Raw genomic sequence first — 27,196 nt, forward strand, 5'->3', positions numbered from 1 at the left:
ATTTGGATTGGACACACCAGGGGTTTGGACCTTGGGGTCTCCTTCCACTCTATGATTTTATGATCCCAGCAGTCAACGATCTATAAATTGCAAGCAGGATTGTAACTGATGGCTGCCTTCCTGTTGATGTTTTAGATGCATAAGCTTGCATACACATGAGGCTGTAATACTTTGGCCTTTGTGTCACATCCATATTCATTTCACAGTCACATAAGCAGTTTTTTGCATGTATAATGTTTGTCCTTGCTACGATTGTGTGTTCCTGGATGGGGCATAACCATTTTCCAGTGCCTTCCCTATACAACATGATTCACTGGGATCTTGAAAACAGCTACTGTACACCCTCTATTGACCAATGGGAGAATAAGCAGGCATATGGACAGGTGTGCAATTGGTGGTGCAATGTCAGTATTCAGTAGAAGGGGTGGCACAGCACAACCACTGGTTCATGGGGGCAGATTTACACTATGGAAGCATGATGCAGGATCTCAGCCAATGCTCCACATTATCAGGAATGCTCCACTCTTTCATCGTGGTTGGATGAAGAGAAGGGGAAAGTCCAATACAAGTCAATGCTTATTTTAGACGGAGAAATTCCCAACGTTCCTTTTTTAAAAGTTGATTTAGAAGTATGGATGACTGCCTACTCCATCTGTTTTGTCTTTTATTCAACTGTGCTTGTGTCTGTGCCCCCTGCTGTGGGAGAGTAGCTCTGAAAAATGGCAGAAAACAATACAATGAAGGAAAGAGAAAAAAGAAGAGATGGTGGAGCATAGAGAACATTTTATATCACTATCACCACATTTAATTCCACCCTCTCCAAACACTGCTCTGATTGTTGGATTAGGGTAAGGAAGGAATAGGCAAATGTGACAAACAGATGCCAAAACAGTAAGATGAGAGAGCTCCATGCTTCCATAGGATCAAATAGGAAAATGTAAATTATTCAGAATATCTTTCCAATCCTATTTCAACTCACTTAGGCAGTGTCAAGTTTGAAGATAGGAAAGGGAGAGGAGGTGACAAGCTGAGCTTAACTAAAATAGCCTTGTCATAAATGAGCCGAGATACATAGAAAGGAAATGCAGAAAAAGGAAAGGAAAAAGTCAAGTCAATTAACACAGCTTTGCAACAGAAATGATGCCTCCAAATTGTGCCTGGGGAAGTCAGACTGTTTTGCACTTTGCCATATCACATCTGATAGCACAGCAGCGAGTAATCTTATGACCTGAATGGGTCTATCATTCTGCCTCCACATAAAAAGAGTTGGTGCCTTTGACACAAGGATGCCAACAATCTTTAATAGAGGTCAATAGTCACAGTGGGCTAATTTTCTCATGAATATCAATCAAAATGTTGCAAAATAGCTAGTGAGTTTTTGAATTTTCCAGGACTCTTTTTCAGGTTTGTTAAGCAAAAGGGCACAAAGGGAAGAGGGGAAGAGGAGAATCTCCACATTATGTTGAAGCCACAAGGTCTGCATTTAAACCCATATTTAAACCCAAATTAAACACAACACTGTTGGCTGTTTTTCTACCCATGCAAATAGCACTGTGGAATGGCCAGAGAAGGGATGTTTCATTGGAATCACATAAAGGAGGAAAAGAGTGCACACTACTGCTCTCCAAGCACCACACTCCCGATTTGCCTTGCTTCAGAAACATCATCACTTTCAGTCATAGCAGCTGATTTCTAAAGGAAAACTCAAAAGATATACAGCCAGTCCTCTGTACTGACCTGTTCTTCATTTATGGATTCAATCATCCACATCTATCTATCTAATCTTCCAAAAGGAACACTATTTTACAATGCCTCTGCATTTAATGGGACTTGACCATCCACTTCAGAGCTTATAAGTAGCACTATGAACTGAGCTTGAAAAACTGAGCATAGGTGCACAGTTGGAATATCATGATGCTTGTCAGCATTTTGGATTTCTCTGTGTTAGGGAGAGTGGGTGAGTTGTACAGGAGGGGAAGGGCTCTGGTTCAGTGGTACAGAACATATTCTGAATGCAGAAGGTCAGAGGGTCAATTCCCCACAGCTCCACACAAAGCAGTGTCCTATAGCAGTGCTGACAAGATCTGTCTGAATCCTTTGCAGAACTTCTGCTGATGATAGCAGAGAAGAGAAAGGTTTATTTTAATCACTATAACATGCTGCAGGCGTTAGTTCCTGTATTTACTGTGTGTGGTTTTATCTCTTCTCTTGTATTGCATCTAATTGCATTGCCTGGTCTTTTTTTAAAAATTGCTCTTTATTGTGCTGCCTCTGCATTGTTTCATTTGGGTTTTAGCTAGATGTGATTTCTTCTAAATTTTTGTTAGCTCTTACTGCACTCTTTTTGGTGGATAAAAACAACAGATGTTTGTTTACTACAAGCTATTAAAATAATAAATAAATAGGTGGTCTGACACAGTATAAAGCTCTGATACAATATAAATTAGTTCTATGTTTTCCAGCAGAGTAGTACTCTCTAGGAGCCTGGCAGTTGGATGGTGGAGTCTGGTGCAGTTATAGTTTCCAGACATCCTTGAAAGTATTGTCCTAGGCAGCCAGCTGTAATTTTCTAATGGTAAAGACAAGCCTGGGTCACACTCAAGACCTCTGACACTTATATTCAAGAGGTATCTTTCAGTAATTTGTCCTCTTTAGCTTCATTAATCAAACCGCGTAGGACCATTAAATCAGCGTATACAGGCACTATTTTTAGAAGGTGAAGTCATACTGGGATTACAAATATCCTTTAACATAAAAATCACATTACATTTCCTCCACTAAAGAGCACTTTCAAAAATGACATACCATCTTTTTGCATTACCCATTCAAGAGCAAATTGAGGGGGTCTGAGTCACCTAACAAACTATCGGCCATAAATCCCATGGGAGATGGTCAAACAGCTCCTGACTGAGAGGCCATCTAAGAAAACACAGTACAGTAAATCATTCCTTGTTGACCTTTATGCACACTTGCTAAGGAAGCACAATGCACTAAGATATATGGCATAATCTAAAGTGTATGCACAATCATAAAATGATTTATTATATATTTATTTGAAAATAGTTTTATTATTTTTTCCATCACACGCAGAACCTTAGTGCTTAGTACAATTTATGTTATCATGAGATTCTGAACTTTACAGGAAGAGAAAGGCTAAGGTCTAGACATGTTGGTTAAATTGTGTGGAGTACTTGTAATGTAGTGGCTTGATCCTATTAGTTAGTCCTAGCTAGAATCAGACCCACTGAATCTCTTCTTGAGTGGTGAGTCAATGCAAAAGTAAATCCCATTGATTTAATGGTCCTACTGTAACTGGAAGTAATTATAGGATGTATAATAATAGGATGACTAGTAATGTATGAAGTAAAGTAATATAGGAACTCATAACACTCCAGTAATGTATGAAGAAGATTGAAATAAAGGGGGAAATCAATGAGGAGTTCCAGGGGAACATTTTTTTGGGTCCAGATATGACAGCATACAAGCTAAACGAGTTTATGTCCTTGTGGGATCTCTGACAGAATAAGATCAGTTGTCTTTTGTAACTTGGCAAATCCAAAGAATGTTCTTGATCAGGAGAGAGCAATGCTAGGGAATCCTGGGAATTGTATTTTATTGTGGCACCTGAGTGTTCTGGCAGAAATAATAATAATAATAATAATAATAATAATAATAATACATTTTATTTCTATTTCAGCAGTGAAAATATTTCAACAATAAAAACATATCAGCTACATACAATAAAACAATAGCATTATTATCAATACAATTAATTGACTCTTCATAAAAACATGGCTAAATGTCTCACAAAACTACAGTTCCCAGAATTCCCTAGTATTGAGCCAGGGCAGTTAAAGTGGCCTCAAACTGGATCGTTTCTGCAGTGTGTTTTGGACCTTTCTCTCTTACAAGACTCCATTAGCTACACTGGCCTCAGTCATTGACATTGTCAATTGTTGGTGGCTATTGACTTAGAGGCAACTTGAGTAATGTGGCTCTTTCTGGGTACACTGCTGGACTATCAGGAGTATACATTTATTTCTAATTCCCCAGGTTCCCCAATGTATCACACCCAAGGTATTGTGCAGAATGTATTTCTTTGAAGCAACGGATTTTCAAAAGAGAACACAGATGTGAAACTGAACTTGTAATCCCTACCTTATATTGATAACTAACAGCTGGTCAACAGCAGATATTCTGACAGGTTACCTTCAGGCAGCTTCCTACCATTCATTAACCTGTAAAAATGGTTTCCTACTGATGGATCCCTCCCAAATATGTGGGTCTCAATTCCTAGCAAATGCAGGAACCCCTTCTCCTATGATCACAAAGAACTTTGTGTGGAGAATTATTTGGACATTTTGCTTTCTTCCAAGAACAGAGTTAAATAAATATTTGAGTGTTTTGCCCAGAAAAATACATCTTTCCTGAGATGACAGCACTATTATACCTTTAAGATTGAGTTTGCTGTATGAGTTATTATAAGCATCAGATTTGTGTCTAGTTCACTGGATTTGTATACCGTGTGCATCCAGTGGTGCTGGTAGAGCCATCGTGGGTATTCTTTCCCTAGTTTCCATAGCCCACCCCGCAAAACATATTAAATCTCTATTTACTTTCCCCTTCATGTTTGCTCTTTCTTTCTTTCTTTCTTTCTTTCTTTCTTTCTCCTCATTCAAGACAGTTCATGCTCACCTCACCTTCTTCAGTTTACCAGACAGCCACAATCTTAGAAGTTCTTTTTTCCCCCTTCATTTTTTCTTTTCCTTCACTCCCCTCCCCTCCGCTTTGCCTTATTTATGTTTCAGGTGCATGACTACAGCCTTGTTCCATAGTACACCCAACCTTTTCTGTACATTAAAAAAGACACATGATAACTGGATTTGGAGGTCCTCCAAGCTGTGAGATCTGGACCATCACCGATGGCCTGGTCTTACTGGTGTCATTATATGAGTCTCAAGCCGCCTTGAGTCTCTATACTGGGAGAAAGGCAGGCTATAAACAGAATAATAGAATAATAATAAGGCAGGACAGCTGTTTAACTGGAAAACCTGAAAAAACTAGCCACTGGAAATCTAAGGTACAACCTTACAGCAAATGCCTTGCACAAACTTATTGCTTATGCCCCTTTATTCTTGCTGCATCTGGACGGTCCCATGTCAGACTCCAGTTGAAAATTCATATGACTGAATGCTATTCTACACCAAACCTTAGTTCCACATAGAAAATTAGTATGATAGGTAGAAAGCTAGGATAAATCCCTTCTCCCTGATATAGAAGATTATTCAGCCATGTGAGGTCCCACCTGAGATCTTGGAGAATGGCTGAAATTCAGTTCTGTCACCTCAATGCAAATTAGGCCAATAAACATACACAGAGAAAAGCTGTTTTTGGCGTAACTATTAGTCCATCCACTTCAGTATTTTAGTACAAACCAACAATTGCTCTACAAAATCTCAGAAAGTTTGATTGTATGGAGGGCATGAGGAAGAATAGCAGTACTTTCCCTTGCTTTAAGGCAGTATATGGTAAAACAGAGATTGGGGACAGGCATCCCATTAATAGAATTTGACTTGGAAGATGCCAGCAGCTTGCCCTTAGGTTGATGGAAACTGGGGCAACACATCCTTTCTTTCCTCTTTGGTGAAGCAGAAAGAGAAGCCTGTACAGCTGAACTTTAAATTGGTCTAGTAAAAATTAATTTGGAAAAGGAGGAGGACAACAGGAACAGTTGCAACTGCTCACATGTCTTCCTTCACACACATACACACACATTCACCTAACACATGTAAAATCAAAGAACTGAAAATGAAGATCTATGTATAGATGACCAACAACTAACAAAGTAATCACCTGGAAAAATTAGTGTAGGACTTAGGGAAGCAGACATGGAGAAGAAGTGTCAAGAGAAGAAAAAACTGGATCAAAGAAAAGAAAATGAGGCATGGCTAACTAGAACAACATGGAACAGCAGTTTGGGTTAGCATCTATGTAGCCATACCTCCATGCAAATTTCCAGTATTAGGTCACAGCTTCATTTACTGAAACAGTATTAAGATTCTTCCACTTATTCACTAATTCTCATAAGTTATCAGAGCCCTCTTGACTATGAATTCACCCATGAAACCTGGCAACAACTGTCAGATCAGGAAAGGAGTGACCAATGGGGTGCCACAGGTCTCTGTCCTAGGCCCAGTGCAATTCAACATCTTTATCAATGTCTTGGATGAAGGAATCGAGGGCATGTTTATCAGATTTGCACCAAATTAAAAGGAATAGCTAATATCCCAGAGGACATGATCAAAATTCAAAATGACCTTAACAGATTAGAAAGCTAGGCCAAAGCTAACAAAATGAATCTCAATACAGAGAAATGTAAGGCATTGCACATAGGGCAAAAAAAATGAAATGCACCTGGCTTAATGAGACTATGTGTGAAAGTGATCTAGGAGTCCTAGTAGACAACAAGTTGAGCATGAGTCAACAGTGTGATGTGGCAGCTAAAAAAAACCAATGCAATTCTAGACTGTATCAATAGAAGTATAGTGTCTAGATTAAGGAAAGTAATAGTGCCACTCTATTCTGCTTTGGTCAGGCCTCATCTGGAATACTGTGTCCAATTCTGGGCATCACAGTTCAAAAATGATGTTGACAAGCTAGAGGGTATCCAAAGGAGGGTGACTAAAATGGTGAAGGGTCTGAAAACCATGCCCTATGAGGAATGACTTAGGGAACTGGATATGTTTAGTCTGGAGAAGCGATGGTTAAGAGGTTATATGATAGCCCTGTTTAAATATTTGACGGGATGTCATATTGAGGAGGGAGAAAACTTGTTTCCTGCTGCTCCGAAGAATAGGACCCGGAACAATGGATTCAAGCTACAGGAGAATAGATTCCACCTAGACATTAGGAGGAATTTCCTGACAGTAAGAGCTGTTTCACAGTGGAACACATTCCCTCAGAGAATGGTGGAGTCTCCTTCTTTGAAGGTCTTTAAACAAAATCTGAATGGCCATATATCAAGAATGCTTTGATTGAGAGTTCCTGCATGGCAGAGGGCTGGACTGGATGACCCTTGTGGTTTCTTCCAACTCTATGAATCTATGAGTTTCTCTTTCTCTCTGAAAGTCTTGGATTTGCTCTTTATTCATGCCCACTGCGGTTGCTTCAGACAAGCCTAGCCTTGCAAATTCAAGCAATTACAGTATGTGTGAGAGGAGATTTGGTACAGAACCTGAAAACAATTCACACTATTTCTAGGACAGATAGAAAAACTCTTGACAAATAATGACAAGTGAAACAATGCCTATGTAATTCTGGATTGATGTCTTGTTTATGTGAGTAGAAATCCAAACCAAACAGGGTTTTCAATTACCACCAGACAGCTGACGTACACAGGTTTATAGAAAACTACATCCATTTGTTATATATATTATAGAATAAGGCCATTTGTTATGTATATAATAGAATAAGGCAATCAGAATAAAGGCAACAAGTTGATCCTTAAAGAGATCTACAGTATTCTAAAATCAAAGGACATTTCACCCATATCAGTCTGTCAAATTAAAGGTGGAACATCTGGGTCATCATCAAAGTCTGGGAATGCATTGTTGGTATTCAAAATGTTTTGCCGCTGAAGCCTTAAAGGCCCTTGACCAATCAAATCTGTTTCCCGTACAATATTTGTTACATCTGGAAATGAATACTTGTTAGGATCCACCTCTAACTTCTCTGCGCATTTATTTCTGTAACATAAAAACAGAACAGTGGTTACTTGCCTGATGACACATTAATTTAAACTGGAACATAAGCAATTTCGGTTGAAAAGAGCTTCCAAAATTTCTTTCTGTTGGGTAGTTTCAGCAATTTTTAGTCATGGCAGAAAAGTGTTCACCTCTTAACATCTTCAGAACTTTAGAGAACAAATTTACATACTCTCTAGACAATGTGTTCCTTTCTATCTAAATATTATGCAGTCTGGGAAATATTTCCTGAGATCAACTTGCTGGTACTTGAACTAGCTAACAATAATCATCAGCTCGAAAGGATTGTACCCATCCGTTTCACCCTTGCTAACTAACAGCCATGATTCAACCCGCTAAACTTGTGGAATTTACATCTAATTTGGTTTCATTTAGGCCCACAGTCTCAGAGATAAAAGGATATCTTGCTACTCTTAGCTGACCTGTTTCATGGAGACTCCTAATATTTCTTCCCACCTACTTAAGGAGCAAATATTGATATGATCATTTGACTTTTGTATCCCAGCTGTACCATCCTATATACATGTCCCCAGAAGTTAAGTACTATTGTGTTTAACGGAGCAAATAAACTTAAGAGTCCATTAAGCAACTCATGGTTTTGCTTCAATTTCCCAGGCAAGATCAAATATACACCCAAGCCACTTTTTAAAGACTCTTCTGTTCCACTTAGCCTGTGGGGTTTTCTGCTCGGAGAATAGAAAGAAACATTTGATTCCTGATTCAACCATTTTCACTGAAAATGAATTCTCTGAAAAAAATTAAACCAGTAATTTACTTTGCACCAAGAGCACACATCAAGGTATAATATATAGGTTGTAAAATTACAGCACATCTTTACATCATTTTATTTTCAATGCAGATTTATTTCAATTGCTTCAGTCTGGCCATTTATCCCCTCCAATATAATGAATTACGCTGAATCTCTGAAAGCTGTGGATAAAAAACACACCTTATGTTGGCAAACATTAGACTCCATTGAAACAAAATGGTGTTTATTTCAGTTTTGTGTATCTAATGACCAGTTGTGATTAAAAAGTACATAAGAGGAAAGTATTGTGTGAAAGTATTATTATTGAACATTGTTTCTGCCTTCTGACAAAACTGAAACAGTATTCAACAAGTAACTTTTTTTAAAATTCCTGGGCAGGATATCAAGGAACAAGAGGTTATGTGTTGCTGAGATTATGACAATTCCAACTATCACCCAGGACAAAAAAGAAGCAAAATAAAAACACTGGTAGACCGGGTAAAAAGGATCTGTGAACCACACAAAGGGGTTGTTCCCACTTAAGATTTGAAACGATTTAAAATACAACGTTTTTAATAAAATCGATTCAAAATAACACTGTTCTTATCCCGCTATCCGAATCGCTTTGTTCATCGTTCCCATCTGGTTATTTAAATCGAAGTTTTTACCTGCAAGCGTTCCTACTTGGCATGAAATCGGTGTTTAAATAAAGCGATTCTTCTCCTCCATACCTTATTTGGAGCTGTCAATCAATAGTACGTCAGAATGACGTAACGTTAATCCGGAATATTTGGAAGCGATTTATCTTTTGGCATCGTTTCCATTTCATTGACTGTTTGTGAATTTAGCGAATTTAAGAAACCCAAGCTCTTTCCAGAGGAACTATGGGATAGGTTTTGCATGACAGCATCCCCTCTTCATGTCTCCCAAAAGACAGCCAGGGAGAATCCCTTCAGAGAGCACAGAGATCAATGGGGGAGGCTTCTGGCAAAGCGAATTTAAGAAACCCAAGCTCTTTCCAGAGGAACTATGGGATAGGTTTTCCATGACAGCATCCCCTCTTCATGTCTCCCAAGACAGCCAGGGAGAATCCCTTCAGAGAGCACAGAGATCAATGAAGGAGGCTGCTGGAAAAGCAGGGAGGGAGCACTCTTCCCAAAGATTCTCTTTCCAGGGTTGGAGGAGAAGGCAGATTCTGTTTGAGAAATGGAGGGAGAAAGGCTCTATTCCCCCCCCCCCCATTGATCAGAGCCCTTCCTTGCCTGGGTGAGATCAGATGCCTCCTCGCGAGGAGCCTTCCCTTCCCTGTCTGGGCGAGATCAGAGGCAGGGAATGCCCCTTGGAGAGGAGCCTTCCCTTCCTGCCTCTCCTCGGTTAGAAATGGGCTCTCCCCACACAGAGGGGAGGTTGCAATCCACCGGCAGATGCAGGCGCTTGAGCAGCCGGGACTTCAGGCGCTTAAAGCGCTGAAGAGATTAAGCGCCTGTAAACCATTAAAATAAAAAATAAAAATAATCCTTATCTCTTATTGAAAGACCACAGCGGACAAAGGGGTGAGGGAAGCAAAAATGGCGACAGCCATGACGGATGGGGACAGAAAGGGCAACTCCCCCAAGGCCAGCCCCATCGCACTCGGCTCCTCCCATCCATCTAACCCAATTCAAAGGTTGTCGTTCCTATTTAAATGCTCCGGTTCCTAACTCGAATCAATGGAAAAACGTAGGTCGGACCCTAGTGTTTTTTTAACACGCGTTAAATGAGGAAAGCTCGATTTAAATTTCTATCCCGCTCTACGATTCGATTTGTAGTGGGGACGATTGCGGGTTGCTCTAGAACCGTTCTAGGTTTAAATCGGATCCTAATAGGAACGCCACTCCTTGGATTCGATTCAGAACGCGGGGTTTCACCTAGTGGGAACAACCCCTTACTGGAAGAGGAATTGAAGCAGCTAGACTGGGCTCTACAGGCTAATCGTTATTCCAGCTCAAACATCAAAAGGGCTGCCAGACCCAGGAAAAAACAGAAGAATGAAAACAAACAACCACCCTAAGGGAAGGTATTTTTACCATACATCAAAGGAGTCACAGACAGAATAGGGAAACTGGTGAGGAAACCCAACCTCCAAAAGGTCTACAAACTGACCAAGAAAATCCAGCAAATGCTGCATCAGTGAAGGACAGGAGACACCTTCTCATGGCTGCAAGAGTTTACCACATACAGTACAGCTGCTGACAAGTCTACATAGGGACCACCAAACGCAATGTTCAAACACGAATCAAGGAACATGAGAGACACTGCAGACTGAGTCAGCTAGAAAAATCAGCAGTAGCAGAACATGTTATAAACCATCTTATGCATAAAATGCTGTTCGAAAACACTGAAAGTCTGGACTATGGCAACAACTATCAGGTCAGAATGCACAGGGAAGCCACTGAAATCCATAAACACCTGGGCAATTTCAACAGGAAAGAAGAAATCGTTAAAGTGAACACAGTTTGGCTACCTGTCCTGAAAAACACCAAAATCAGTACCCAGCAAATGCAAATGAAAACCACCCAGGGTCAGGGAGCAGACAATTAAGTAAATGGAAACCCTGTAGGCCTTGCCATTCAACAACAGAATAAACAGAATAACATGCAAATCATCTCCTCTCAACCAGATTATATATACCCCACTCTCTTTCGTGCCAGCATTCTCTGAAGATACCAGCCACAGCCGCTGGCAAAACGTCAGGAATAAACTCTTCTAGAACATGGCCTCATGGCCTGAAAAGCCCACAAAATCTAGTCCTGTTTGAGTTTATTAGGTGTTTGTAAACAAGTATTGTTTTCTTACTTCAAAAAAAGCAATTTTTGAAGCTTTTGATCATGTCTACACACCTTAGAATTTAATAGATTGACAGTCAGAAGGTTAGTGATCCAAGCTTGGAATTTCTTAATTGTTTGATAATGTCATTTCAATTTTATCTGAAAGTGTCATTTTTTCACCTGCCATACCATAAAAACCAAATCACTCACAGTAAAACACAACGATAAATAAAGCATTTCAAAGAATGCAGGTTTTCATTTTCTCAGGGTCTCTGCTCAGTGGAGCTTCATGCCTGTTTGCTTTATGCAGAGGGCCATCCACAGGCAGAAATCATAGCACAGAAGAGATAAAAAGGAGAGAGCTGGCCACATACAAACCATTCTCCCAATGTGAACTGGAGACACTTAAAAATAAAACACTAATTAGATGAGAATCATTCTCTGTTTAAATGCCCATGAAGTGATAGTGCTTCTGGTCAGCTAGCTGAACATCTCTGAGCTGGCTAGCAGTGACACGGAGAAGGGGTGACCTGGCCAGTCCACTTCATACACATTTTTTAACTGACAGCAGCAAATTAAAAGGTGCCAAGATGACTATCTGCCTGGGAGTTTTTAATCTAGTGGCTGTCTGATAAGGACAATAAGAATGTCTCAGAGTGTCTCACCCTGGGTTGCATAAATTATACTAATATGGCTGTGAATCCTAGAACCAAACGAGACATGTTATGTATTACATTTGCACAGTTAAGGTGCATGGTTTTTTCTGTAAATAGCAGCTGGGGGGAGTCGGTGTATCCCTGGGACTGGGTGCAGTTGGAAGCTGAATGACAAGATTGTATACACTTTTAGCATAACATATGCCTAAAGGTAAAAGTTTCCCCTTTGACAAGTTTTGTCTAGTCATTACTGATCCGAGAGCCGGTGTTGTCAAAGAACTCAGTGATCATGTGGCCAGCATGACTGCATGGAACACTGTTACCTTCCCAATGAAGTGGTACCTATTTATCTACTTGCACTTTTACATGCTTTTGAACTGCTAGGTTGGCAGAAGCTGCGACTAGTGATGGGAGCTCACTCTGTCACATGGTGCTTGGGTCTCAAACTACCAACCTTTCCATCATTAGAGCCAGCATCTTAGCCACTAAACCTCTGCATCCCAGTATATGCATACAGCAACATGTGCAGCATATGCATATAGTAACACAATTATGCTTGTCAACATAATTGTGTAACTGTGTGTGCCATAGACAACACAGCCTGTGCAATGGTCAATTAGTTCCCTCCCCTCAACTCAAAGGCAAGAAAGAGAGCTGTATGAAGACCTGAAGAACAATTGGCTATACTAGCGACCGCCCTTATGGGGTTTCTGAGACAGCACAACTGTTTGTGTAACTATTTCTTTACACAAGTGTAGTGCCCAAGTAGAACTCTAGCCTAACTGGTTATCTTCCTGCCATGGTGCCACAATATTGCCTCTTTAAAAGGTCTTATCTGTTTTTCAAGAGAAACTCTTATTTTTACCAAAGGATGGTTCTGCTGAAATGTAAACAGCAGCTTTGGAGAGGGATTTTTTGTTGAGAATGTAGCAGGGATTGAGAGAGAGAGAGAAAGAGAGAGAGAGAGAGAGAGAGAAATTCCCATTTCCTTCATAGACCCTGGGTCAAATGCTAATTAGGCTTCCCCAAGGCCATTATTTATATAATAAAAGTGGGCAGGCTAATTGCATTCCTGCAGTTAACCTCAGATCTAGTTTGGCCCTCAGCAAGACAGGCAGAAGTTCAAAAAGTGCTGGGGCTTGCTGCCTATTTTTAACTGCTTATCTAGATGTTGCGTACTATCAACCAGTATAGTAAAGTGGATTTATTCTGTACAAATGGTCACTCATGAAAAGTAATTAGCTACTGTCTCCCTGACTCATTTGCCAAGAAACCTGTTATGATTTTGAGTCAGATTTTGAGTCACTTTTGGACTGGCTCCAAAAACACTTGCTCTATGACTTACCTCTGTTCGCACCAGGGAATTTAATATTCTACAATCAGCCCCCTTCCCTTACTGCCCAAGGACAGCTACAATGATAAAGGGAAGAACATGTTTTGAATGATCCCAGTTGCTGGAATCAGAAACTGAAGGACATTTACAAAGTGAGTGAAGCAAGAGAGGCAACAACTACAATCATCCATACTGTTTTAATACACAAATTTATGTGTATTCACTGTGTTGAAAATTCATGTGATTTCTTGATAAAGTGTTCTAAGGTTACAAATATGATATAAATGTATATGACCAGCATATGCTATCAATCTTGATATTTTTAATTTCTCTCTCTCTACAGGTTCTTTCTCTACGGTCTTTAAACATGCTTTAGTTTCCCCTATTCTCAAAAAAACTTCTCTTGGCCCCTCTTCTTTGTCTAGCTATTATCCGATTTCTCTTCTTCCTTTTCTTTCTAAGTTTTTGGAACGGGTTGTTTATTCTCGCTGTCTTGAGTTTCTTGAAGCCAACTCCATTCTCGATCCCTTTCAGTCCGGTTTCCACCCACGGCACTCTACAGAGATGGCTCTCACTAAGATCTCGGATTATCTTTTACGGGACAAGGCTAATGACCTTTACTCTTTTCTCATTCTTCTTGATTTGTCTGCGGCCTTTGACACTGTTGATCAGTCTTCTAGATGATATACTTTCTGACCTTGGGTTCTCGGACTCTGTTCTTGACTAGTTTTGATCTTATTTGTCAGATAGATCTTTTGCAGTGGTTATGGGTGGTCAGACCTTGTCCTCTGTTCCCTTATCTGTTGGAGTTCCTCTGTTTTGGGTCCCCTTTCGTTTTCTCTCTAAACATTGTCCCTAGGGAAACTCATTAGTTCTTTTGGCTTTTCTTATCATTTGTACGCTGATGACACTCAGCTGTATCTTTCCACCCCTGACCATGCTCTGGGTCTTGAACAGCCAGTTTCATCTTGTCTTACAGCTGTCTCTCAGTGGATGTGACATCGACGCTTGAAGCTCAATATGTCCAAAACAGAGCTTCTCATTTTTCCACCTAAGTATACTCTTCAATACTCCTTTTCTGTTTCTGTTCATGATATTTCTATTCGACTAGTCCAGGAAGCCCGTAGTCTTGGTTTTACCTTTGACTCTTCTCTGTCGTGTATCCCCCAGATCCAGATAGATTCTTTTTATACAATACTGACAAAATCTGACCATTTCTCTCTGCCTCTACTGCCAAGATTCTGGCCCTAGTGGTCTCGCAACTTGATTTCTGTAACATCTTTCTGGCAGGGCTTCCTCTTTCTCACCTCTGTCCTTTAATTTCTGTCCAGCATTCAGCTGCACGCATTATTAAATCCATCCACCGCTCCGACCATATCTCTCCTTTATTGTCATCCCTTCACTGGCTCCCACCCCCTTTCCATATCCAGTATAAACTCCTGTTGTTGATTTTTAAAGCCCTGCATGGGCTAGCCCCTCCTTATTTATCAAACCTTCTTTCTCCTCACCTTCCCAATCATGCCCTCCATTCTGGTAGTCAAGGTCTGCTGTCTCAGCCTAGGATTTTCACTGCCCCGTCCCGGAAGATGTTAACAGATGAAGATGTTAGCATCTTCCTGCCAGAATCAATTCCAGCTTTGTCTTTTTTATCCCGATAATACAGACAAGATGTTTGGAATATAGGACCTGCACATGTCCTAGATTGTTGCCTGTCTGATTGACAACTCTTACCAGGGAGAATGGGTCCACTTGTGAAATCAAATAAATTAATTATAGTAAATTAATAATAAATAAATGATCTCCAAAACTATCAACCGATAAGACTTATTGGTAGTGGGAAAAGTGTATGCATGGTAGCTAAATAGTCATCCTACGGATTGGATAGAATAAAAAAAAAAATAGGGGAGGAACAGGTAGGATTTAGAAGAGTCAGCTATTGAAAACTGTGTAATCTTCAAACTTTGTAATCTTAAAACACGTAGTGGAAAAACATCTAAGAACATATGCCAACTGTCTTTATGGGGCTTCTGCAGATTTGAAAGCTGTATTTGATTTTATACCCAGAGGTAGGCTATGAGAAAAGTTTACTGCCATCTCAATGGATAAAAGACTGCTTTTGTATTACCAGGAAATGATATTCTAACACTACTACGTAGGTTAGCTATGTTTTTCCTGGGCAGCCTTACTAATTCCATTCCTTTTAAAAAATGTGTGTGTGCGCGTGTGCATGTGTGTAAAGGATACATCCCAACTCCCACATTGCTTAGTCTGTATCTAAATTATCTAGGTGCATTTGTTAAGTCTCAGGATGCTCATCCTCCAAAATTGGCCACAGTGAACAAACCTCTACTACTCTATGCAGATGATGTTCTCCTTCTACTAAAATTAGTATTGAGAGCATTTGTGGTTTATTATGGTAACAAGTACTTAAATGTTAACTATAATAAGTCCAAAATCATAGTGTTTTCAAGTAAACAATCAAAGAACAATTGGTGCATTGCAGCCATAAAACTGAACAAGCCAAATGTTTTAAATATCTAGAGGCTGCCTCCATTCCTCGGCCTCTTCAGTTCACTACCATAAACTAGCCATTATGCATACCTCAAATACTCAGAAAGCAATAACTTGTTTCTTCTACATGAAAGAAGGACAGATTATTCTAGCAGCTGTTCAAATATGTAAGGCCAAGGTCCTCCCACAATTATTGTATGAAATTCCAGAACTGGGCACAATATTCTAGGTGAGGCTTGAACAGAACAGAATACAATAGTACTAGCACTTCCTTTGAACTAGACACTACTAATGTCTACTAATGCAACTAAGAATTGCATTGGCTTTCTTGGCTGAAGCATCCCACTGCTGATTTATGTTCAGCTTGTGGTCTATTAAGACTCCTAGGGGCTCTCCAGACCGGCCCAAAGGCGTGGCGTCCCTCTGGACCAAAAAGAACCTGGAAAAAGCACTGTGACACGTCTGAGATGCAAAGCAGTGGTCTGTACTGGGCCCTAGCTCCCTTTCACATGAACTGCTGTCTAGCCAGGTGTTTCCCATCTTATATCTGTGCATTTAATTTTTTTTCTCCCTAGGTGTAGGACCTTACATTTCTCCCTGTTGATGTCCATCTTGTTAGCTTTAGCGCAGCCCTCTAACGTGCCAACACAGAGGTCTGGATCCTATTGATTAGTTCCAACTAGAATAGTCTCAATAACTTTATTTGATGAGGCAACACAGAGATAACGTCCACTGCAAAATGTTTAATGGGTGAACCCTAAGAAGGAAAATCAATAGGGTTTATGCCAGAAACTGGGACGATATCTCATAACCTAGCATAGAGCTCCCCTAGCCCACCAGTGGAATATTGCTTTTGCACAGACGACACAAAACAGATATTATTTTTCTCCACTCTACTGAAAAACAGATTTGCTCAATAATAGTTTAGAAAATTTGAATAAGAATAGCCCTATAAAGGAAGACCAAGCTTTACAAAAAAACGAGAGGGAATTAAAAGCAAGGAATGGTTTCTTCCTAAGTCTGATACTTAAATAATATCACTGGACTGAATGAATGATCTGAAAATAATTTGCTTGATGGAGAACTTGAGTTTTTATCTATTATGCTGTATAAGAAACTGCCAGTCAAGAAATGTATCTTCCTGCTGTTGTAAAAGCCTTCTGAACCCTTGTCACTGAAGCAGAAAAAGTTTATGAATGCAATGGACAAGCTATTAGTCAACAGCTTCCAAAGAAATCTTTACTTCATACATATCAAGATTATACCTTTTATCAGTGTCATACAACTGTATATTCAGAGCTATAATATACTGATAAAGCAGAAAACAAAATTCCAAATAAGATTCTGTGGTGAAAAAAAGAAAATCACACAATTACCTTCTTAGATTTCTTTTCTGTTCATCAATGTGAGACAATTTCTTACAAGTAGTTGTTTTGGGGTTTGCCACAATTATTTCTTTAGCCTGGAAAACATATACATTGGTTTCATTATTATGGTGTATTTTATTATGCAGGGAAAAATGGAAATACAAATGCTTTGTGTAAGATGTGTTTATTTATCATATTATTATTGTTTATCATATTATTGTATCTGGCACTTAAGTTATACTAACTGCCATTAAGTTCCAATTATTTAGTTTAATAATGACACCCCAGGTAGTTTGCTGGTTAGTTTGCCTATGGCTGTATAACTGAAAGGAAGCAGGCTCTGGCTGCATTTATCAGTCAAAGGACTAAGGGCCACTGGGATGTTATATTACCTGCCTCCAAGTAAGAACATTGTGGCAAATAAAAACAAACACAAAAAAACTAGCATGGCCTAAGGTTGCCTGGTCAAACAAGGAACAGGGCTCCTGAACCTATAACAGCTATGCTTAAGAAGGAATTTCAGCAGGTGACTTGTGTGACAAGTAACACCTGCTAAAATATTCTCTTCTGCACAACTATTAAAGGGACTGGAGCCCTTTCCTGATTTCATCTGGCAAACCCTAACATGACCTGAAACATCATCGGGAAGGGGGGGGCAACTGCAGAGAGCTTGTTTTCTCCCTTCCTATGAGGAAGGCTCCAACTACCAATTTCCCTACAAAGCTGAAGGGACTTGCATACTGGAGGGGAGGGAGAGCCATACGGATGTTGCAACCTATGACTCACAGGAAAGGTATAACGGTAAGGAAAATGCCATCTACTGGACGTAATAGCGTTCCTCTTCCTATCAGAAAGAACACACAGCTCCCAGTTGCCCTAGAATTACAGAATGAAAATGAAAAATATTCTGTAGTTGTTGTTGTTAACTGCCCCGGAGTCAACCCCGACTCATGGTGACCCTGTGGATGAGACAACTCCAAGCTCCCACTGCTCTGCTTAGTTCCTGAAAATCCAGGCCCATGACCTCTCTGATTGAGTGTATCCATCTAGCATGTGGGCTTCCACTCTTTCTACCTCCCTCTACTTTTCCTAGCATTATTGTCTTTTCAAATCATGATGTGGCCAAAGTATAACAGACTCAATTTGATCATCTCTGCTTCCGAGGAGATTTCTGTCTTGATCTGTTCAAGGACCCATTTGTTCATCCCTTTGGCTGTCCATAGTATCCTCTAGTGCCATACAATAGACAAAGGACTGCAGACAGCTGTGTTTGTGTGTGTGTGTGTTTAGATGCGTGTATTTTGTTTTAAATAACTGCAATGTGCTGTAACGCAACATGAAAATCATTTACTCAAAAGGTAGACTATGAATCTCTCCCCTCGCTTCAAAAAACCCCAAGCATTTTGATTCAAGTATTTTGAATTTGTCTTCATTATGTTTATGCCCGTGGTCTCTGCTGGATCAAACCAAAAGCCTCTCTAGATCAGCATTCACCTCCCATGGTGGCCAACTGAAAGTCAATAGGAAGTCTGCTAACATGGCATTAATTTTGTAAAATATAAAATGGCATGCCTCTCTAAAAAACAGGATAAAGTGCTACTTTTGGTTAGCTAAACAATGAAAATGTCCACTTCTATTTGTCTGACACCCTTTGGTGCCCTTATTACTTGCTTTGGGACAGGGAAGGACATTAATTTTCAGATTTAATAAAAGTCTGTCTGGGGACATCAAATGCTTTCATTTACTTGATGTAGAAATTTATTCTTTTCAGGATCTTTGCTATGGCAATGTCACAAGAGATGCAAGAAATGGCTATTTAAAAAAAAGGTGGGGGAGGAACTGAAGGCTCTGAAAAGATAAAATGGTGACTTTTGCATAATGAAGGCAGTGACTGAATAAATGGTCTACACAAAGATTTAACAATCCTTAAATAGGGCATGGATCAGTAAAACTAGGGAATTATTCTTACAATGATTTCTTTGAAACGCAGTAGATCCCACATTCTCAGATCTGTGTAGTGACAGAATACATGCAAGACCATATACCAGTCTTTCTCAATCTGATGCTCTCCAGATGTGTTGGACAAAAGGACTACAACTCCTATAATTCCCAGTTAGCATCTCCATGCTGGCTTGGGATGCTGAAAGTTGTATCCTGATACATCTGAAAAGCTCAATTTTGAGAAAACAGTCCTACACCTTTCTCATGGCCATGTTACTTTGCAAAAGCGTTGTAAGAACAGGCTTTCAAAAAGGCGGGGGGGGGGGATTAAAACTGGAATGGAGAAGAGCCAAATAGTCATAAGAAAACTATAAAAGAGAGAGGTCCAGTTTGCATTGCTTTTACTTTATCAGATATGGCATTGAACATTTTTTATTTAACATGTTTTTAAACTGAGCCACCATTCTCACCTGATTAAAACCTATGTCCATGCAGTTTCAATTGGTCCCATATTAAAGTAACAGGTCAAGCTCAAGCCTTTTTCTATGAATTCTGGACAGACATAAAAGCCTTGATTTACTTTGGCTCTCTCTCCTTGCCTATTTTAATTCCATTACTATATCAAGCTTTCCTACTTTATAGCATTATAAAAATATGTTGCTTCTTCTCTGTCCCACAGAAAAGGTGTACACATTGATTGCCCTTTGTCTTGACTACTACAATATTCTCCTCCCTGATCTTCTACTGTTTCATGGAACATTGTCTACTTCTGGATCCAAGAGATGCTTCGTGTTCTTATCATTTAAAACCTTGCCATCCCGGGTCTTGTATCCTAATTCAGTCTGGTCACGTGACTTTTAGTCATATACCTTCCCCACTTTCAGCAGCGTTCCTTAAAATGGCTCCTTTCCCCATTATGCCTGGAACTATCTCAATCATTTATGATGCTATATTACTTCTTTCCATCAAATCTCTCTTCAAAATGCACTTTTTTCTGTTAAGCTTTTAACGTATTGACTTAGTACCAATACCCTTCAGTGCCTACGTTTCAGTACAATAGGATATTCTATATGCACTTTGAACAGGGGCTATGAAACTGACATATAAATCAGGAAGCCCTGATTCAAATCTCTTCTTTGCCATCAGTTTCTATTAGGCAAGTATCACTCTCTCAGCCTTTGCTGCACATCTGTAATATCACTTCTAATAGCAAATTCAGCTGTGTGTGCCATGAAAATTGCAATGAAAATGAGACTGCTGAGAAATAAAAGATAAGCATGTGGGCATGCTTGGGGGAACCCTAGATTTATGTGAATATTTACAAGTCATTTTTAAAAAAATATAAAAGTGGTAATTGCACAAAGAACTAATGAGATCAGAGCAATCTCAGTAATCCTGGAATGTTCACTGACAGTTGCAAAGTAGGAAAATGGTGCAGTGAGATTGTAGTGCCTTCTTTGGGGAGAAAGGCTGACTAGAGAGTTCTGAACAAGAACATTTCCTTTAGGTGACCAGATATACTGTAACATTTTGTTGCAGGTCCAGTATATGATGAGAGCAACACTGACTCAACCTTAGAGCTGAGGTATGTCTTACAACAAGTTAGTACATTCTAACTGTTGTTGTTAGCACTATTATTATTATCATTATTATAAAATTAAAAAATAACACTTAGCTATATAAGAAACTACTGTAGCTTTAAAATTCATTCCAGCTTTTGCAAACATTCAAAACATCCACCCACAGAGATTCTAAATGTTCAGAGTGATTTCAGAGACATCCAGTTGGAATGCTAACAGATACTCATCTTTAGTGGATTTTGAATGTTTTGGAAAAGTAGATTTTAGTCAGATTAATAAGATTTCAGGCACAATTCCAGTTACTGATGAAGCTCCAAACCCATCATTACAGATGTACCATCTGAGTTAATAAGCAGCCTAGGAAGACAAAACAGATGGTATGAAGTTGAAGGAGACTGGCTATGTATATCTCACATGGGAAGATACATATTTTAAAAGATTTAAGAACAAATGCAAAAACGAAAAAAAGAAAGAATGGAAGAGGGACACATTATTGATAATGCTTTCCACTGATCAGGAATTACCTTGGGAAGAAAAGCAAGGCTGGCATCTTGATGCATCAGCTTATCAAGAAATGAGAGCCAAGTGGAGAAAAATATACCCTGGAAGCAAATGGGGAATTGTTTTCAAATGGCTGAAATTCTGCACAGCCAGCTCTGTCTTTCTCTCTGTGTGTATTCCAAGCTGGGCAGCTGTAGAATTTGCTATTCAAGGAAGAAAAATGCCATTCTATAACTTTATCTTTTCTTTAACTTTTGTTTAAATCCTTGTAAAAATCTTATATGGGGGGTTCTTTGGTATCTGCTAGGGTTTGGTTCCAGGACCCACCATGGACACCAAAATTTGGGGATGCTCAAGTCCCATTAAATACAGTGGTGTAGTAAAATGGTGTCTCTTATATAAAATGGAAAAATCAAGGTCTACTTTTTGGAACATTTTTATTTTTTGAATATTTTCAAGCTGTGGATGATTGAATCAGTGGCAAGGAAACCCATGGATACAGAGGGCTGACTGTCAAAAAGAAAAGAAAACGTTTGGGCTTTAGGTTTGCTGGGGAGAATATGAAAATACATAGTCTTTGTTATCGGTAAGCTTAAGGTCTTCAAGCAGCATTTTCAGAAATCAGCATATGGCACTTTGGTGTCCAACAGGTTTATTAGCTTATCTCAGGTCAATATTAATTTTCTCTTCTGTACTATTACTTGCTTATAATGGATATGAGGAAACTTTAGGCTTGTAGAATCTGCTTCACATTTATTTTTTAAAGTTAAATGCCAAATAAACAGGGATGTTAGAGCAGAAATTGTAGCAAACCACTTAACTCTATCACTTAGTGGACTTTTTAAATTATTATTATTATTATTATTATTATTATTATTATTATTATTATTATTATCTCCACTAATTTTTGTCCTCTTTTCATCAATTCTGCCTTATCCTCTGAGACAGTGAAGGTTACACTATCAAGAAACATTGTTTTTTAATGACAAGTTTTGAAAACAGCAATTAAATTCTGTAATTAAATGGGAAAATTTCAAAACAGACTTCAGATTAGTTTCTCCTTTGGCAAACCATTGGATGATGAATAGCAAAGAGAAGGAAACAACTGTAGCCAATAACTTTAATTAGGAAAGATCAAAATTCAGTAGTTCAGGATCAGCTTTAAATGCAGAAAATCTCAGATCCAATCACTAGCATCTTCAGGTAAAAAGATTTCAGGGAGCAGGAAGTGATCCTGGAAAACTGCTGCTAGTGACAGAAGGAAATAATGGGCTAAACAGTTTTGTTTTTTTAAAAGGTCACATCTGGCATAAGCAAATTTTTACACTCCCAGTTCTTCATAAATTATCATTATTTGATAATATACCATCTGAAATTATAATGCAAGATGCCATGTCCCTGAAGGCTATGCATGAGAAAGCTCTGATAATTTGGCAGACAGACTGATCACTTTAGTGTCATAGTTTTGAAGATGCTATTGAAAAAGCAATCCTCTTGGAAAGATTTGCAATTCAGTTCATTGTGGTTCATCTTTCAAGCTATGTTTTTACATGGTATTTCATTAATAATGCCATCCACAGTCTGGATGGTCATACAGTAGGAGATTCTGAAAGGGACATTTTATCATGCACTTTGCAGTGTCTGGAAGGCAGAACACCCAGAGAGGGATGGAGAATATTTGGGCAAGCAAATGACACTGGATGTGCATTTAGCTTTTCTGTTGCATATCTTGTCCTACCTTTGGTAGGCTTATAACTAAATGTCCAGTTGTCTGAGATCTTCTAGCAATGCTGCTATCTGGCTTTACTTCTCCAGGAAGCACAAGTTGAAAAGGCTAAAAAAAAATCCCAAACAGTTATTTGACATATATATAATTTTCTTTAAAATATATGTAATTTTACCATCATTATTTTTGTAGACCTTTGGGGAAATAAAGTATAGAAATGAAAAAAATATTTGTAACCCAGATAGAAATACATAGTAATATGACATGGCTATAATCCAAAAGGATTTATTCATTTAAATCTCTCTTATGGTATATATTAATGTCAATCATAATGGCTGATTTGCCTCTTAAACAGTCTTCATTTGCATAGTAATTGTGATGTGTGTGTGCTTGCATGTGATGTGAGTGGTACCGCTGTGTGTTTGTGTGTATACTTACAGCTTCAGTATTACCAGTAGAGAATGTGACATTTCTAAAGAAGGTTATTCCATAAATTAAACTAGAAACTAAATGAAAATAATTATGCTAGTCTATTTAGATGGAAAGGATTTTTAAAATCAACATGTAATGAATGATTACAAATAGGGCTTCTAACTTTTAGCTTAACAACACTGGCATTTTGAAAACCAAATATAAAGAAAATGAGAGATCTAGAGGGATTAAAGTTCTCTCTATTCAGTGTAAATTCTAATCCCACATAAATGCTTACATATTTTTTCTGATATATGCATACACATACATACACATGCATCATTTAAATGCTATATATCCAATCTTTAATTAGACAGTGAATTTTCAATTGGCTTTGCTAGCTGTCCCATTAACTATGACATATGAAGAGCATCTGAGAGTGGTTGTTGTTGTTTTCAATGTGTAGGAATCCTGTTATACAGTTCTGTATGTTACTTGGCATTGTTATTGTTCATTCTATTTTACCTTTATTTCAAAATAAAATGAAATAGAATAAAATTCCACTTGAAAAGGGAACTTAACTACAAATTCCAGTCTTTCTGTATCACCATTGAAAAGTAGATTCCAATTTTGCTCAATAATACCCCCCCCTCCAAAAAAATGTTTTTAAACAGTAAGAAAACATTTCAGCTGCATTCCAGTTTCTACCTTTTAAAAGGTAGGTAGACGTACCCTCCATTATAGAAGCAGGTGAGTAGAGGCACACACAACCTTTGTGTGTGTGGATAGCAATGACAAGCAAAAATACTGTAGCTTTCAAAGTTTCTCACCAGTGCCTTTGTGGAAAGAACTTTATTTCATTGTTAGTGATGCCATGAAACATGACACCTAGTGCAACCTGATAAAACATGGAAGTGTTTTGAGAACACACAGGAGACTATAGAGAGGAAGAAAGAAGTGGGAAAATGTTGATTTATTCCCACACCCATTTTCCTATGTCTCACTGAGGGGAGAGAGTGGGCTAAGAGAAAGCTTTCACTGAGCCCAATCCAGTCCTCTTCTGTAGTCACAGAGCACTCCTTGTGCTTAAGGTAAGTGTGGAGAGGGGTAAACTGGGGATGTTCTGCCTCAGCAAATCACTCCTTTGAACGTCCTTTGTCACTGATAAAACTATTGCATTTGTTTCTGCAGTGAGTTCAGGATGCCAACTGGGTACACAGATACTGCATCAAAAGAGTATGCTGTCCCAGAGAGCAGCTTCACACTCCAGCTACAAGCTGTTTTGAAGGCAACATGAGATGAAGCAATGACAGAAAGAAAGGAAACTGTGCCTTCAGCCAATAGGCTGGAAAATTCTGAGAAAGCCAGCAACACGGCATATGAGCTGCTGTGGTAATGCCATAGGTATGTCATTTGGCATAGAAGTAATTCAATAACAATATCATCAGATTTATTTTAATAGGTTCGTGCAACAACAAAAAATTAAAAATGTATAGCATCCAGATCAAGAGAAGTAGTAGAACCACTACTCTGAGATCCAACTTCATACATCTCACTGGATCATCACATTAGAAGAGCCAGTGAAGGTCCATGTTAAAGGAAGAGATAAAAATAGAAACTGCAAATGAGTCTAATTAATCCACAGGACCAACAACCCAAAATATAATAACCTTTCCTTTGACCATTACACGGACATAACCAGGCTGTACATCAACATCAAGGAGAGAGGTGTCTAGATGCCTATAGGATGAAAAAAGAGAGTACATTTAGTTTAGTGTTCTTCTCTTCCCTCCCATTGGCCTTAGCAAAAGGCATGGTGCTTGACCCATCGACTAGTGCAATTCAGAAGGCTGTGTGCATTATGCTGTATTGTTTTCCCAATTCTCTAAACAGCCAATCATTTTTGTCTTTAGACTTCCCTACTGCTTATGGCAACAAGGAATTTTGAGTAGTCTCCTTAGAGACTAACTAAAAAGTTAATTACAATGATGGACAGCAAAGTTTTTACAGTGAGAGAGTGCACTGAAAACTTACAACATCTTTGTAATAGGGACCAAGCTTTTAAATCTACAATTCTCAGGATGTCTGAACCAGTGCTCTGATACTGGCTTAATTTACAAATATACTGAGAGAGAATACTAAAAGCAAACAGATACCACCTATAGAGTTCAGATCTGCAAAAATCTGCCAGCCTCATTGAAAGCTAAACCCATTCTCTTTCTTTCTCCTCCTCTCTCTCCTGTTTACTGTCACTAAAAATTGTCAGTTGTTGTTTCTCATATACACATACACACGTACCCCATGAACTGTCATCTTGCTGTAGATTCCGAACTACCTTCTCCCTCTTCACACTAATCATATATCCTCTGAGGACATGTTAATATCCACTAAAACAATTTTTAAGATTCAAATCAGGAATCCCTCTAACCAGAACCATAATTAAGGGCTTCATTCATGGTAATCACACAACTACACACAGGAACTAAAATAGTGATAAAACTAAATCAGCAGGAAGATCTAAGATACAGAGGAAATCAGGCACAGCTGGGTTTAGATAGATAGAGCCATCAGTCATTATGGGTTGAGGTACAATTTGCATGAAAGCACATATGAAATGCTTATTGCTCTAGTGAGATAAGTAAACCAATCTGGTTTATGTCACACTTGCTGTGAATGTCATTTCAATAACCTCACACAAAAGGCCAAAATAGATTGGATTCTTTATTCTTTTTTTAAATTTGTTTAAAAAACTTGTGGGACATCAGCATGAGGTTAGTAGGGGCTGCAATGGCATGACATTTGCTCACTCTCTCCCCAAAAGAGTTTTCCTTATCTCTTTTCTCCAAACACCAGTATTTTGTCCCATTAGTAAATAGGTATACTGACAGTTATACAGTTTCATCCTGACCATTGCATGTGACCAATTTAATCCCATCCACTTTGGAAAGGGAAATGTGAACAAAAAGCCATATGATGAATAATCTGTAATATTCATTAGTGTCTAAAAGTAGGAAAAGCAGAAATGTGTGTGTGTGGGGGGGGGGGGGGGTAATAATTCTGACCTGTATACAGCAAGATCAAGGATGAATTGGTTGTTTTCTTCATCATCTTTTAAGGAAAAAGGAAGTCTGGCAATAATGGCAAAAAGATTTGAACAACATAAATAGAACTGAATAAAATGAATAAAGTACAGTATTCTGAGTTCTAAGTGATAGTGATTTTATATTCATTTCAACATGAGCTAGCAATTAATAAGACAGATATCCCTCTCCCCATACAGCTGCACAATCCTGAATAAATTGTATGAACAGTGTTCTAGTTTATTGCTGGAATTTAAGTTGAAGAAAGATGTGAGGCATTGCACAAGGTCAGTTTAATTCCAAGTTAGAGATTCATGCTGAAAGAGAGACACCCACTGGTAGAAACACCTGATGTTTCTATATTATCTATATGAAGCAGATTTTTCTTTGGCAAAGTGCTATTTGTCTCCTATTATTTCAAAGAACTTTACAGAGCAATTAATTATTCTACAGATAAAAATCTGTGAGGAAACCATTAAGGAAATGGGAATCTGACATGCTAGAAATATTTGGCTAGAAATGTGTAAAGCTTTTGTATACCAAACCAATGGCTAACTTTGACTGAAAGCAGCTATTTATGGTCCATATAGAGCTCTTTCTCGTCACATCTGTTGTTGTTGTTAGCTGCCCTTGAGTCAATCCCAACTCAAGGCAACCCTTTGGATGAGACTTTTCCAAGAATCCTTATCTTCCACTGTTTTGCTAGGTCCTACAAATTCATGCCTGTGACCTCCCTAATTGAGTCTGTCCACCTGACATGAAAACATGGAGT

The 27,196-nt window shown here is 38.8% G+C and overlaps 1 protein-coding gene across 3 annotated transcripts in view; it reads right to left on the reverse strand.

Annotated features, from left to right (window-relative positions):
* Positions 1-3,749: 3,749 nt before the first annotated feature.
* DNAAF11 (dynein axonemal assembly factor 11) overlaps positions 3,750-27,196 on the reverse strand; it is a 43,464-nt gene continuing 20,017 nt past the window's right edge. Inside the window, exons 8-13 of one of the 3 annotated variants that reach the window (XM_089517983.1) lie at positions 26,407-26,472; positions 25,015-25,084; positions 22,946-23,041; positions 17,195-17,280; positions 8,602-8,693; positions 7,684-7,745 (exon numbers count right to left, since the gene is read on the reverse strand). In XM_089517983.1, the coding sequence (XP_089374109.1) occupies positions 8,639-8,693; positions 17,195-17,280; positions 22,946-23,041; positions 25,015-25,084; positions 26,407-26,472 (373 nt within the window). In that variant the 3' untranslated portion in view covers positions 7,684-7,745; positions 8,602-8,638. Of the gene's footprint in view, positions 7,746-8,601; positions 8,694-17,194; positions 17,281-22,945; positions 23,042-25,014; positions 25,085-26,406; positions 26,473-27,196 lie in introns of all 3 variants that reach the window. The other 2 variants (XM_089517980.1, XM_089517981.1) reach the window with 2 other exon arrangements.

Source organism: Sceloporus occidentalis, unplaced genomic scaffold (genome assembly GCF_023333645.1).
Source record: "Sceloporus occidentalis isolate IW3139 unplaced genomic scaffold, rSceOcc1.0.p SCAF_3, whole genome shotgun sequence".
NCBI classification, from domain to species: domain Eukaryota; kingdom Metazoa; phylum Chordata; class Lepidosauria; order Squamata; family Phrynosomatidae; genus Sceloporus; species Sceloporus occidentalis.